Below are 16,195 nucleotides of genomic sequence, written 5' to 3'. Positions count from 1 at the left end.
TATCTGATGATCTCTCACTGATGATCTCTGCTGATCTCTGATGATCTCATCTCTCCTTCGTCAGTCGTATATATACTGCGATCTGGGGGCAGGGCCTACCAACGAATGTCACAGACTCCCGAGACGACAGGAACATTTTAGAACAGTGGTTCTTAACCTTTTTACTACCACGCCCCCTCTAGGAACAGGTCTTTCCCTCCACGCCCCCCTTGCATCTTTAGACAAATTTCCCTCCCAGATTTAAAAAGAAAATGAATAAAAATGGCTTTTTAGTCAATTTACTAAGCATGAATTACATTAGTGAGATATTTGACACTGCTCTAAGCTACCAGATCTTGAATACATGGTTAGTGAGATATTTGACACTGCTTCTTAGCTACCAGATCTTGAATACGTGGTCGAATGCTTGAGAGTGCACAATGTAAGTCCCCTTCAACGTTCAGGCGGTTTCTGTACTTGGTTTTGATAGCAACGAGCGTGGAAAATGTAGTTTCACATAGATATGTGGATCCAAACATTGTTAGAATCCGAAGAGCCTGATGTGAGATCAGAGGGTAAACAGGAAAGTATTTGACCCAGAATGTCTCCAAATCCATATCTTTGAAGTCTTCTTTAGCTGTAGAGTTGAACTTCAATTCTAGGAACTCTTCTTGGACTTCATCAGCAACATCAGCTACTTCACATTGAAATGGGTTCCTGATGAATTTCCAGGCTTCACGCTTGTCATCTATATCTGGGAAGTATCTGATGAATTCTGCTTTCAAGTCACTTAGATGAGTGATTATATGTTGCTTTAAATCAGAGACGATGTTACTGTCAGCGAGAGCAGAATCCAACATTTCCAGAGGTTGAGTTTGGCCATGAAGACTCGAATGGTGTCATGGTGGGTGATGATGTTGATGCTTTTCCCTTGTAGTTTAAGGTTCACAGCATTCAATGCTTCAAAAATGTCCACTAGGTAAGCTAGAGTTATCTGAAAGCCTTCAGATTGGAAATTGTCATGAAAGCCTGCCTTCTGCTGTGAATCTAAAAATATTGCTACTTCTTCTCGTAGCTCATAAAGCCGTCCAAGCATGTTCCCTTTTGATACCCATCGTACGTTCGTGTGAAAAAGCAAGGCTTCATGTTCGGATTCCATGCTCTTTTCATGAAAATAACCCATAAATGGAAAAACTTCTTCTTTTCACCTGAGGCTCGTGCCCCCCCTGAAAATCTCTGACGCCCCCCTAGGGGAGCGCGCCCCCCAGGTTAAGAACCACTGTTTTAGAAGGATCTAGGTGAATAGTTACATCATAATATGCGGCGACACATCAGCGCCTGTTGAGTTCCATATCCCACCTGACAATTCTAGAATAATCATTAGAACAGGCGCCTCCAACACATACGCGAATGACTCCTGGCTGCAGACCTACTCAAAGAAGATGCATTTTCCTTTCCTTTAATTTATCATCCTTTGCTATAAAGCGATTACCATGTCAGTCACTAGTAGTCTCCGCACACTTGCCATGTTCTGTTGGGTTTGGTACCATGTGAAGCAGGGATGGCCATGGGCTGGGGGCTTTTTGGCATATTCTTGCATTCTCCATTTCCTTCAACACTTGTTTGGCATAGACGAGTTCCTCTGGGGCTAACTATCTAAAGAGGGAGTGGATTGGGGGCCCTTCTGTTTTTATCTGGTGTTGAATGTTGTGTTTTGCTGGTTTGGTTAAGTCATGCCGCAGGTCATCTTTGAAAACCTCTTGGTAGGTTTGTATACTTAAGCGTATTTTTGGTAGTGGGGTGGTTGCTGTGATGAGATGATACACGAGTTGTTTTTGGGATCAGTTGTTTTGATGCTATGTCCACTAGCACATTGTGTACTTTTAAGAAGTCTGCTCATAAAAGTTTATCGTTACGTCTGCTGTGATGGAGGTCCAGCTGTAGTCTTCCCTGTTGAAGGACACTTTCATATCCCGCTTCCTGTACATCTTGAGTGGCGCTCCACTGGCATTGGATACATGGAGGTTAGTGTGTGGGGTGGGATTGAGTTGTTCCATTGGGCTGTCTGTCACAAATTATTTACATGCTCCAGTGTCAGCAAAGAATTCTGTTTGAATTTTCACCCCTGGTGAAGAAACATGTGGAGCCCTTACATTTGTATCTGGAAGAAAGACAGCAGTAAGCAGTCATAGCTTCTCTTATGAGGCAATCGGTCTGCTCACCGCTGATGTTTAGTTGGTTAGGTCATGGATGCAACCCTCTTGCCTGTTTTTTTATCAAAACAGGCAGCCTTTGTTATATATCTGCAGGCCCTCTCCCCAATTCTCCAATGGATGTAACACATTCCCTCTGTTCTTCTCACTGGTCTTCCCCTTGATGAGTTTATTGGGAAAGTTCTATTTGTGGATGGGGCGGCCAGTTCCTCTGGTTCAGTGTCAGATTCTGTGCATGTCAGTTGACTGCTGGGACTGTTGTGCTGCTGCTGCTGCTGCTGCTGCTGCTGTCTTGTGGGCCATATGTACTTTGTTGACTAATTTTAGTTATCCCTCGCTGGGCATTGTGGAGGCATTGGGCAAGGTCTCAACTATTTGGGGAGGTAGTTTTGTGAGGAGGACCTCTCTCACAAGGTTTGCCATCTGTGATGGCTAGTGTTGAGCCCACGGATGTCCCGACGTTGTTCTGGAATTTATTTGTTCTTTGGGTTAGTGGCATGATGAAGGGTGCCTTCAGCTGGTCATTCAGTAATATGTAGGTGATAGGGGTTTGAAGTTCTGCGAGCCATCCTGCGACTTGCTCAAAACGTTGTCCAGCAAAAATTCTAGAACAGCATCTGCTTTGCCTGCTTAGGAGGTGGTTGTCTTTGATCAGAAGGTTTTCCCCACACTGAAGAATCAAACTTGTGGGGTGTGGGGCGTGAATGTGGAAAGACAAGTGAAAGCGGCAGTGATGGTGTCAGTGGAGAGGCTGGCATTGTTGGCTTGGCTGGTCATCTCTGTGGTCACCAATGTAGTGAAGGCGATATAAGTGCATTTTGAAGGATGGAATGCTGCATATAAATCTATGTACAAGACACGCCTGAAGCTATGGAACATATGGTTGAAATGCTGGCATAGTAATGTATGTGGTAATAATGATACATAGCAATATGAATATAAATATATGTAAAAATGATGCGAGACGAATGCTGTGTTTTTTTGTATATGCGCGTTTGGCGCACAGAGATGTATATTGTGAGGAGATTAGTCGACCAGGTAAGATGGAGGTGTGTGGGTCCGCATGGGACCCTACAATGTATTATAGTTGTTAGGGTAGCTGTATCTTAAGAAAGACAGACCCTTCGTGTTTTATCTATTTATTAGATTATTAATTTATCAATTTACTTATTCATTTATTTGTTAATGTAAAATTATTTACAAAATTATTTTTATTGAATAATTAATTCATTAAAACCCATCCGGTTTTATCCGTTTAAAAATTTATTTTCCCTTTGTAATAAGTGAATCTTTTCTTTCTGTAATTCCCTTAATCTTCTCTTACCTCCTAATGAGCACCATATTCTTTGGAAGCTTGAATTTCAAATCGGTGGGCCTTTGTGGGTCTGTTCTATATGAATAATAATAATAATAATAATAATAATAATAATAATAATAATATAATAATATAATAATAATAATAATAGAGAATTTTCTTGCGCTTTTCTTGATTTTTTCTTATGCTAGCAATTGGCTATCGTTTATTACAAAAATGTATCCTTTCGGCATCTGTCAACACAATATAGAAGTGACAATGATTATTTCCAAGTCGCTAGTACATCAGATAACAATGTCATGTAATGAGTCTCGATTATCATGCTTTCGACTTGCTTATGTTTAAAGGACCTGCTTATTAGCCTAAGAGAAAATAGCAATTTTTTTGAAAATTAGAGCAGTTTAAGACTTTGTCTGAGAGCTTACTGGAGCATTCTGCACTAAATTTCTCTTTTCCTTCCAGTGGTGGCCTTTTTTAAAATGAGCCTTTGATGCAAAAGCCTTATTTTATCTTTAGTAGATCAATTAAGCCTAGGTTAACCTAGATGAGGTCTGTCGAATCTTTATGAATATTTTGTTCTTTTGACTAGGAATTTTGATTTTACTTTAAAGAGGTCATCTGCTTACACGACCCAAACTGGAAACTTTATTGTGTTCATGTATTTTGTGCTGGAATCTTTTTAGTAAGAAATTTCTTGATATATGTAACTGTAACCCGGAACGAATAATGCATATACTGTTACTAATTTAGAAATAAAAGCTTGATAGTACATAAGTTTTTCAGTTTGTTTACTATATTCGTTGGTAATGTGGCATAAGTCGAGACGAAGAAAGAAAGACGACAATCAATGATAAATCAGTTTAAAAACTCATTAACAGATACAGTATATACACTATTGAAAAATGAATGAAAAATATATATTACATCGAGAGAGAGAGAGAGAGAGAGAGAGAGAGAGAGAGAGAGAGAGAGAGAGAGAGAGAGAGTTGTGATTTGGGAAGAACGTCTTTTGTAGGTTCTCTTTGATGTGCCCAGTGACAATTATGGCTCAGTGCCTTGCAGGATATCGACCTGGCTTCATATTATATTTCCCCTTTATTTCTTGATCTACATATATAGTATTTTCGTCAGTTTAGCACAGTGATGTCACCAGTCCCTAGGCATTTTTGTAGCTGATGACACACACTGACGTATTTGGTAGTACATTTTTTCTGGTTTAAAGTTGAAGGATCTCTTGAAATGTAAAACTTTTTTATTAAATCCAGCTTCCACATCTCATAAGATTCATACCACATGTATATGGTAGAAGCAGACCTTTTATTAAATCCGGTTTCCCGAATTGACATGCTCCTGAAAGTGATTTGCTCATCTTTTAAGATATATACCACATAACAAGTCAGTATTTATTATTAAGGTCGCCCTTTTTCCAACAAATATGATTGCATGCACTTACCCAGTATGTTTCTGAGGGATGAGACAAATGGCCATACTCTCTACTGTTTTCAATCTAAGTTTCCCTCAAAGTCCCGTTGTGTACTCGGGTATAACCGAACTCTATACAGTGTACTGGATATTATTGTTGCCATGGCAGGTTTTCCACTTGGGCTTTAGGGGAATTAGAGTCCGAACAATTAACCAACAATTTTACACGATCCAAAGTCTTGAGTGCAGTATGTATATAACAACTCGTAATCAATGAATAGTAATCCTCGAATTTCAAAGCAAGAGTACAATTTGTTGGACACCACAAGATACTTGACGAAGAAAATGTCTCATATATTAAAAATTGAAATTACATCGATACATGCTAATATTCGTCACCCCTGCAGAAAGAATACTAATTGATATATGTTCTACTTAACTGCCATGTACGTAAAACATAGCGCACAAACTTGATTATGCACATGCTCAGTTACATATGTACATGTGAAAAAAAGTCTGTAATCCTTGTTTTAGAACTAGGTAATAGAAAGTTTGCTGGTAATAAAATATCTCTTTATTTATCTCTTTTGACCTTTGTGTCTTCTACCAACGGTTCTCTCCATATAGCGAGTTTATTACTGTTGAACAGGTGGACGTGAAATTGACTAATGGCTTGCCAAAATAGGCCAGGGCGGGTGAGGTGTATGATAGGCCGTGGCCATGATAAAGTTACTAAATTCAGCTGTACTGTCGGGAAGCATAAAGATGAAAATGTTTCTTTCAGTAATATAATTCCAAGATGTCCGTAGAAATAAGGAGCATGGGTGTCGCATAAGTAGAGCCATTCGTTCAACCTGATATATTTCGTTATTTCATAAGCTTTTAATTATTCAGAAAAAAATATACTTAAAAAAATTACAAGATTTTCAGTTATTTAGTCACTCATCTTTTCACAGCGCTGTTTAAGTGATATAGAAAAATGTTATTAGACATTGCTTTCAAGGAAACCCATCTTCCTTTTTATGAAAGTAAAAAATTAATGGATAATAAAAAAAAATGCCTCAAATATCTCCGTAATTAGCAGTTCTCTTACTATTACTCCCAGACGATTAACGAGCGAGGTATAACCTGCGGGTCAACAATAGAACTATTATTGAAGGGCTCTCCACTTTCTGTTGACATTAGACCGCTGATCATCGGGAAGTGGCTCTGTTGTGGTCTGAGGTCGTGCCAAATATCTCTGACCCTAACGAGTTTGCACAACGCGACCGATGGCTTTCAATAAAGTGGCCTTCATTTCGGCTGGTTGTCTATTGGGGCGATAGTTAGGAATTGGAATCCCCTAATAACTGGAGGGTGAGGTAGTTATTAAAATTCAATGGCTTCCGCGGCTTTCGACGCTCGGTTATCGGGGTATCGTTACCATGGCTGCTTGAAGGCAATACGATTCGTATGCGGCTTGACCTCCCTTTTGTTTGTTCATAGATTCGATCGGCCCAGCCTGTCTTATATATTGCATTGATGTGTAGTGATTCCCTTTTTTGATTACATCTGAATTTCAACCAGTGTTATTCTGCAATAAATAACATATTGAGAATTAAGTTGATCTTTCGTAAGCACCCATCTTTTGGATGTTTAAGAGAATATCAAGCTGAAATACTGTTTTCGCGAGATGATAAATAAATAACTTAGACCAATATTGCTTGCGATTTCAGTTGTACTGTGAGCTGTCTAATCAAAATAGAATCAATGCAGATCTCAGTGTTTCTTAATGTCTCTCGTATTCCGTTTCCTTCTCACATCTAATGCATCTTAAATTTCTGGGCGTCCCCCTACTGACGCCAACCTCGAGTAAATTGTGTCATGCAAGTTTATTTAGATGGCGGAAAAGGCGGAACTATCGAGGGGAAACTGAAATAGGAGACAATGACGAGCGATAACTTACACCCAAATTTTAACGAATACCTGAATGTAGAGTGAAATGTAAATGGAAAGGATATGATGAATAGGAAATTAAGGGAACTTGAATATATATGAGAAGATGGAGGAATTGAAGGTGTGGGAGAAATACTTAGTGAGAGAGAAGGGAAGTAACAGTTCCATCGTCGTCTTTCTGTGGCACGATAAAGGAAACTCCTTCACATAAGGAACATTTCCTTCACGATCCTTTTCGTGTGACTGCTATTCTTCGCCAGTTCCCTCGTGGTAGTAGATTAAATTTATGATATTTATTTTCACGGTGCAAAGGATATACTCATTCCTTTTGGGTTGAACATCCATTTTTTTAAGAATTTTTTTTTCAGCCTGAAACAGTGATTGCATTAAAAACACCCATTTCTTAAAAGAAAAAAAAAAGCAATTTTTTTTTTTAGTCTGAGACAATGAAATCCCTCCTTAGGGAGCATAGGTAGCTGCTTATCAGCTTTGTTCTCCATCAAATAAATGGTTTTATGGTATGCATCGCTGGGTTACATGTATCGTGGCATGTATGGGAACAACACCCAAAAGGAGGTTGTGGCGGACGTGACGGGAGTAAATAATAATCAGTTCTTCTGTGCCTAGGTTGGTATTTGACATTATTTTGGAATAATTAAAATAATAATGATTTTCATGATAATGGGATGCTCTGCTAAGGAAGTCTTGTCACTTTTGCTACTACTATCGTCACTGTTATGATAATAATAATAATAATAATAATAATAATAATAATAATAATAATAATAATAATATTTTGTTAAAAATGACTGCTGCTTCAGCACTATTAATCTTATAAAGAGTCTTCTCTATCTTTCTGATGACGGCTTTCTCGTTGTTGCTTAGACTGGCGAGCAACGCACCAAAGGGCATGGTAAAATTCGGTTAAGTCATTTGATTTATTATTGCTTATACAATTCTCTCTCTCTCTCTCTCTCTCTCTCTCTCTCTCTCTAACGCGACGTTTCCTCCTGATCGACAGGACATTATCAAGCGATAACTGCTGAGGGACTGAATTCCAGTGGTTGTTGTTGTTTAAGATTAAGCTGGCCTTGTGCCAGCACGGGCTCTTGCTCACAGAGCAGCCCGTAAACTTCCAGTGGTTGTTGTTGTTGTTTTTTATTTAGCTGACCTTGTGTCAGCACGGGCTCTTGCTCACAGAGCAGCCCGTAAGAGTTCCAGTGGCGAGTCCTTCTCCTTTTATCGTGGTGTTGCGAGCTCTCCAGTACGGTCAGAGCACTTCTCCGGTAGGTCGAGTTTTTATTGGTTCCCGGGAAGGTGACTCATACGGCGGGCGTTGACGAGTCTTGCAGACCTTCTCAGGTAGGGGGTATCACCGGGAGCCTCTTGATTGGCTTCTACCTGCGTGACGTCACCCCTGGTATTATTCTCATGTCCGGCGTTCGTTCCATGCTCGCTGGTACTTTCGTTAGGGGAGAGGGGTGTGGTCCTCCTCACACACGTCGGTATCAGGAACGCTTCTTGGGTGGTATTGAGGGGAGGCTTTTCCTCGAGGATGAGCAGCGCTTCTAGGAGACGCAGACGTCGTGAGTCAGGTGCTCTCCCTTGTAGCGATGCTTAATATTCCTGACGATGTCGTCTCTCGTGATGTTTCTGCGGTGTACTGCAAGGGCGTGCTGCCTAATGGCGCCCTCCTGGGCGTGGCAGGAAATCCTTTTTGACAGGCGCATCGTCGTCATGCCGATGTAAATCCCAGGGCATCCTTGGGCGGGGCATACGTATCGGTAGACGACGTTGGACTGCTTCAGGGGGTCTCCTTAAGAACCCTGCTGGATATCTGTACGAAGAGAGCCCCTTTCACCACTCACCGAGGACAGATATACCGCCAGAAGGACGGCGTAGCGATGGGGTCCTCCTTAGGAGTCCTCTTCGCTAACTTCTACATGGGAGAAGTGGAAGAAAGGGTCTTCTCGCAACACAGATGTCCCTGCACATACGCACGCTACATCGATGACATCTTCGTGCAAGCCGACTGCGAGGATGAGGTAGAAGCCCTTCAGCAGCAGTTCCTGCAGAACAGCGCACTCAACTTCACTGTCGAGTACAGCAGCAACGATCGGCTCCCCTTCCTCGACGTCCTTGTCACGAAGACGAATCAGAAGTTGGCGACTACCGTTTATACCAAAGCTACGAACCTCGGACTTTGTCTGAATGGTGATAGTGAGTGTCCTGCGCGGTTCAAGACCACCACCGTCAGGGCCTTCGTCAGGAGGGCCCTCTCGCACTGTTCGACGTGGCAGGACACACACCTCGAACTCGACCGAGCATCCCAGATGCTAATTAACAATGGGTACTCGAACAAACTCGTAAACCGAGAAACTCGAGCCGCCCTTGACAAGTGGTACATGACGGAGGAAGAGAGAAGGAACATTCCGCCCCCGGAGGATATCAAACTTTTCTATAAAGCCTTCATGCACCACCAATACAAGGAAGAAGAAGCAGCCATGAAGAAAATAATAGAGGAACACGTCCGCCCCATGGAGGAAGGAAAGAGAGTGTCCCTCATTATTTACTACAAGAATCGGCGTACAAAAGACCTGATGAAGAACAACCCCTCCCCACCGGCAGGAGACCCCCTGAAGCAGTCCAACGTCGTCTACCGATACGTATGCCCCGCCCAAGGATGCCCTGGGATTTACATCGGCATGACGACGATGCGCCTGTCAAAAAGGATTTCCTGCCACGCCCAGGAGGGCGCCATTAGGCAGCACGCCCTTGCAGTACACCGCAGAAACATCACGAGAGACGACATCGTCAGGAATATTAAGATCATCGGGAGAGCACCTGACTCACGACGTCTGCGTCTCCTAGAAGCGCTGCTCATCCTCGAGGAAAAGCCTCCCCTCAATACCACCCAAGAAGCGTTCCTGATACCGACGTGTGTGAGGAGGACCACACCCCTCTCCCCTAACGAAAGTACCAGCGAGCATGGAACGAACACCGGACATGAGAATAATACCAGGGGTGACGTCACGCAGGTAGAAGCCAATCAAGAGGCTCCCGGTGATACCCCCTACCTGAGAAGGTCTGCAAGACTCGTCAACGCCCGCCGTATGAGTCACCTTCCCGGGAACCAATAAAAACTCGACCTACCGGAGAAGTGCTCTGACCGTACTGGAGAGCTCGCAACACCACGATAAAAGGAGAAGGACTCGCCACAAGGACTCGCCACTGGAAAATTTTACGGGCTGCTCTGTGAGCAAGAGCCCGTGCTGACACAAGGTCAGCTAAATCAAATCAAATCAAAAACAACAAAACAACCACTGGAATTCAGTCCCTCAGCAGTTATCGCTTGATAATGTCCTTTCGATCAGGAGGAAAGGTCGCGTTAGAGAGAGAGAGAGAGAGAGAGAGAGAGAGAATTGTATAAGCAATAATAAATCAAATGACTCAACCGAATTTTACCATGCCCTTTGGTGCGTTGCTCGCCAGTCTAAGCAACAACGAGAAAGCCGTCATCAGAAAGATAGAGAAGACTCTTTATAAGATTAATAGTGCTGAAGCAGCAGTCATTTTTAACAAAACATGTCTACGAGAGGGTCTCCTTCCGAAATAATAATAATAATAATAATAATAATAATAATAATAATAATAATAACAACAACATCAAGGCCCTACACCTACGAATAGCAGAACAACTACATCATTGTATATCAAATCACCATGCACCCAAATGAATGACCACAGGAAGAACATCCTTATTACAAAAAGACAAGAGTAAGGGAAATATAGCCAGAAACTACAGGCCTATCACCTGCCTACCAATAATGTGGAAGTTACTAACAGGTATCATAAGTGAAAGCCTATACAACTACATAGAGGAGACAAACACCATCCCCCACCAACAGAAAGGCTGCAGAAGGAAGTGTAGGGGCACAAAAGACCAGCTCCTGATAGACAAAATGGTAATGAAGAACAGTAGGAGAAGGAAAACCAACCTAAGCATGGCATGGACAGACTATAAGAAAGCCTTCGACATGATACCACACGCATGGCTAATAGAATGCCTGAAAATATATGGGGCAGAGGAAAACACCATCAGCTTCCTCAAAAATACAATGCGCAACTGGAATACAATACTTACAAGCTCTGGAATAAGACTAGCAGAGGTTAATATCAAGAGAGGGATCTTCCAGGGCGACTCACTGTCCCCACTACTCTTCGTAGTAGCCATGATTCCCATGACAAAAGCACTACAGAAGATGGATGCCGGGTACCAACTCAAGAAAAGAGGCAACAGAATCAACCATCTGATGTTCATGGACGACATCAAGCTGTATGGTAAGAACATCAAGGAAATAGATACCCTAATCCAGACTGTATGTATTGTATCTGGGGACATCAGGATGGAGTTTGGAATAGAAAAATGCGCCATAGTCAACATACAAAAAGGCAAAGTAAAGAGAACTGAAGGGATAAAGCTACCGGATGGGAGCAACATCAAACACATAGATGAGACTGGATACAAATACCTGGGAATAATGGAAGGAGGGGATATAAAACACCAAGAGATGAAGGACACGATCAGGAAAGAATATATGCAGAGACTCAAGGCGATACTCAAGTCAAAACTCAACGCCGGAAATATGATAAAAGCCATAAACACATGGGCAGTGCCAGTAATCAGATACAGCGCAGGAATAGTGGAATGGACGAAGGCAGAACACCGCAGTATAGATCAGAAAACCAGGAAACATATGACAATACACAAAGCACTACACCCAAGAGCAAATACAGACAGACTGTACATAACACGAAAGGAAGTAGGGAGAGGACTACTAAGTATAGAGGACTGCGTCAACATCGAGAACAGAGCACTTGGGCAATATATGAAAACTAGTGAACACGAGTGGCTAAAGAGTGCATGGGAAAAAGGACTAATAAAAGTAGACGAAGACCCACAAATATACAGAGACAGGAGAATGACAAACAGAACAGAGGACTGGCACAACAAACCAATGCATGGACAATACATGAGACAGACTAAAGAACTAGCCAGAGATGACACATGGCAATAGCTACAGATGGGAGAGCTAAAGAAGGAAACTGAAGGAATGATAACAGCGGCACAAGATCAGGTCCTAAGAACCAGATATGTTCAAAGAACGATAGACGGAAATAACATCTCTCCCACATGTAGGAAGTGCAATACAAAAAATGAGACCATAAACCACATAGCAAGCGAATGCCTGGCACTTGCACAGAGCCAGTACAAAAAGAGGCATGATTCAGTGGCAAAAGCCCTCCACTGGAGCCTGTGCAAGAAACATTAGCTACCTTGCAGTAATAAGTGGTACGAGCACCAACCTGAGGGAGTGATAGAAAACGGTCAGGCAAAGATCCTCTGGGACTATGGTATCAGAACAGATAGGGTGATATGTGCAAATAGACCAAACGTGACGTTGATTGACAAAGTCAAGAAGAAAGTATCACTCATTGATGTCGCAATACCATGGGACACCAGAGTTGAAGAGAAAGAGAGGGAAAAAATGGATAAGTATCAAGATCTGAAAATAGAAATAAAAAGGATATGGGATATGCCAGTGGAAATTGTACCCATAATCATAGGAGCATTAGGCACGATCCCAAGATCCCTGAAAAGGAATCTAGAAAAACAAGAGGCTGAAGTAGCTCCAGGTCTCATGCAGAAGAGTGTGATCCTAGAAAAGGCGCACATTGTAAGAAAAGTGATGGACTCCTAAGGAGGCAGGATGCAACCCGGAACCCCACACTTTAAATACCACCCAGTCGAATTGGAGGACTGTGATAGAGCAAAAAAAAAAATAATAATAAAAAATAATAATAATAATATCTCGAAAGATGGCCCTCTTTCAAACGGATTTCATCAAACAGAATGGCCTTCTGGATGGCGTGCAACTTGTATTGCAGTTTCTCAGCCTCTCGAATTTCTTCGTAGCAGCAAGTAAATTATATAACAGCTGTCGAAATTTCATTTATTCCTCGACGCCTCGGTAGCACTCTCCACCACGTACCAAAAGGCGAATGAAGCCAGGGGTACAATTATGTCACATTCAAGCCCACAAGCGGGCTTACAGAAATTTCAGGCAACCCTCGATGCGCTGTGCTGCCGAGGCGTCAAGGGGTAAATGAACTTTGGAGAGCTGTTCTATAATTTACCTGCTGGTACAGACAAAACCCATTGGAGAGTTTAGAAAATGCAATACAAACTATGCGGCGTCCAGAAAGCAATTTTTTTAATGATAATGAGAATAATAATGAGCATCATCATCATCATCATAATTATTATATCATCTGTGATATAGTAGGATTTTGACAATATATTTTTCTTGAATGTGATAGAAGAGAGCACTTTGTCAGTGAAATTTATAATAGGCTGTTAAAACTTTCGCTCCTGGAAATTGGTGTCTCAAAAGCTTGTAATGATTCGCAGCAATAATGCATCACGGCTCAAGGCAGAAAAGGTTTTGGCAAATCGTTGTGGCTCACGTGGGAGAGAGAATGTCCTCTAAAACTCGGTAAGAGTTCTTGTAAATGCAATATCATGTAGATGATAACGTCCTCACTGCTGTGCCTATTGATAGCGTAAGGATGAATGTCTGCAATTTGCACGAGAATTGCCATCCTTGGCTGGGATCTGGTGTAAGATCTCAAAGAAATATTTCCTTTATGGAACTTTGGCAAACAGAACGTTATTGCACGATCCTAATACTTCCGGAACCTTCTGAAAACAGCTCCTTTCAAGAGCGTGTGATGATGATTTAGAATATAATTGCTCTATAATACTTAGTATGCGCCAGGATTTGTACAAAGGCAAATTGCAATAGGAAGATTTCTGAAATCACTAAACAGCCTTAGGCGATTCATAGCACTATAAGATTGCTTTGAAGATTTGGGCAGGGACGATAATTTAATCACTGAAGAAGACTGCATACCTGAGATCTTACTGAATAGTCACACTTCTTGATCTATCTATGACTCCCAAAAAGAGCCTATACTTGCTATTGGCTGGTTGGAATGTGAGCTTTTAAGTACAGATTGTTAGTAATCAGATTTTCTATTCACAGGACAAAGAGAAGATAACTCAGGAGAAGTCATTGCTTACATTTTCAGATACATTGTTGTTATATTAAGATTATTATTTCAGACCGCCATGATACTTATTACGGCTGATATGCTCGGTATTTATCGTTAAGTTCTCTACTCGGATAACTATTGATACTTGAAAAGAAAGTATCAACAGTTTTCATCTATAAATAATACTTATAGCCCCGAACGTAGTAATTAATAATTGATTCCAGATAGAAAGATTTCCCAAAATAACATTCTAAAATCATGACATTATAAATCAACTTCATTGTTTAGCTCTTCGTTTATTCATACATGCCTTCCTTTGCCATACAAGAATAAAACAAATGCAGTTACTGTATCAGAAGAACTTATTATTAAATGTATATATTTTGCCCATGAAGCTTTTTAAAGGCGTTCTTCTTTTAGAGGAACGCCTACGTACAATGAACATGGGCACACAAAAGTACTTCGCGTTGCCTTCGATGGATTTAAATGCCAACTAAGATGCAAGATGTCATCATTTGCCCCATTTTTCTTTCTTCATTTTCCTTTTTTATTTCATGTCAGATTCGAAGAGATCATCCTGAAATTACCTTGGACATTCGTTTTGACAGTTTTGTTTTGGTGTCCTTTGAAAGAATTTTCATTTTGCATTTTCAGAACGAATGTTATTAAAGCAAATAATGTTGGATTTATTGTGCGTTAATTGATAATTGAATATGTATATTATTTCTGCATTCCGGGGAACTGCCCGTATCAAAAAAGAGAAAAGGACTTCTAACAACACGCAAAATAACAAACTGTACTAATTAGAAAAAAAATATCATACTTCCCGGTATGAATAGTTACAAACACTTGCTTCCGTAGGCCACAGCATACCAGGGATTAGCTAATGAAAAAAAATGAAAGTGAAATTTTTCTAACCAGCGGTATTGCTAATAGAAATTCCAAATCTGTAACATATGAACAAATAAATATATTTACATATAACGCTTTTACAGAAGAGTTATGCCATAGAGATATTTTCTCTTTTGAACTAAATATTATTTAGGTTTCAGCCTACCTATAAAATGAAAATATTTACTTGATTATCTCTATTTCATGATCGGTCACGTCATATCTCTGTAGCACTGAAGGACTGGGAGATTAAATCCATAAATATTTTTTGAAATAAATCATCTTTATGGCGATCCGTGTCCGCTCGAAATGCATTATCATGCCTACATGAATGGGAAGACTTATATTTCCCATTATTGACTGGACTCTGTATCAAGTCATGAATTTTCAAGTGTGGAAACCTTCATTTAAATTTGCACTTTAGTTTCAGAAAGAGTGAGAGGGAATGAGGACACTTATCACTCCTTTTCTATTTTATTAGGCAGTCTCTTTCGTTCAAGACCTGGATACCAGCTATACTTATTATTCAGTAATATTTAAATTGTCTTTTAAAAGCTTAGTCTGATTATCACTGGGTTTTGCTTTTTAATTTACTTAATAAATTTTTTTCCTTTTTTCCATTACAGATCTCGACAGTTTTTACCTCAACTGCTGAGTTCAGTAAGTACATGAATTTCAAGTTTACTTTTCCTGTTGCTCCTTAGTTGTAGGATTTGAGAAAGTTATATACTACTGTTTGAGGTATATTTTAGTGGGAACGGGCTAGGAACATTGCAATGTTGGTGAAATCTGCTTGTTTCATATTATGAAGGTGTAATGTATGTTTGATAAGGCAGAACTTATATTTTTATCTATTTTTATTTTGTTCTTCTAATTATTACGTTTATATCTTTAATGGTAAAAAAATAAAATGCCTCAAGAAGGTTTCGACGACAAAGTCTTAAAAGCTTAACAGATTACGTTTGGAAAGTTATTATTTTTCAGTGGTTTTAGCTCTAGTTTGTTTTTGCAGTGATAGTAGTATTTTCCATTATTTGCTTGACTTCATCAGATTGTTATGCATGTATCTTCACAATACAGAATTATTTGGTTTAAGTAATTAATGTATATATATATATATATATATATATATATATATATATATATATATATATATATATATATATATATATATATATATATATATATATATATATATATATATATATATATATATTTATATATATATATATATATATATATATATATATATATATATATATATATATATATATATATATATATATATATATATATATATATATATATATATATATATATATAT

General features: G+C 39.9%; 1 protein-coding gene across 1 annotated transcript; it reads right to left on the bottom strand.

Annotated features, from left to right (window-relative positions):
* Positions 1–347: 347 nt before the first annotated feature.
* LOC135222363 (SCAN domain-containing protein 3-like) lies at positions 348–839 on the bottom strand. Its single transcript, XM_064260450.1, has one exon. It carries the CDS (start codon positions 837–839, stop codon positions 348–350), a length of 492 nt encoding a protein of 163 aa, XP_064116520.1.
* Positions 840–16,195: the final 15,356 nt, after the last annotated feature.

The sequence above is a fragment of the Macrobrachium nipponense genome, chromosome 3 (assembly GCF_015104395.2).
Source record: "Macrobrachium nipponense isolate FS-2020 chromosome 3, ASM1510439v2, whole genome shotgun sequence".
Lineage (NCBI taxonomy): Eukaryota > Metazoa > Arthropoda > Malacostraca > Decapoda > Palaemonidae > Macrobrachium > Macrobrachium nipponense.
Note: the sequence above shows the minus strand (reverse complement) of the source record. Positions and strands in the feature narration are given on the sequence as shown.

Coding starts and splice junctions, on each gene's coding strand:
- LOC135222363 (XM_064260450.1), bottom strand. CDS start 839: ATGTTGGATTCTGCTCTCGCTGACAGTAACATCGTCTCTGATTTAAAG.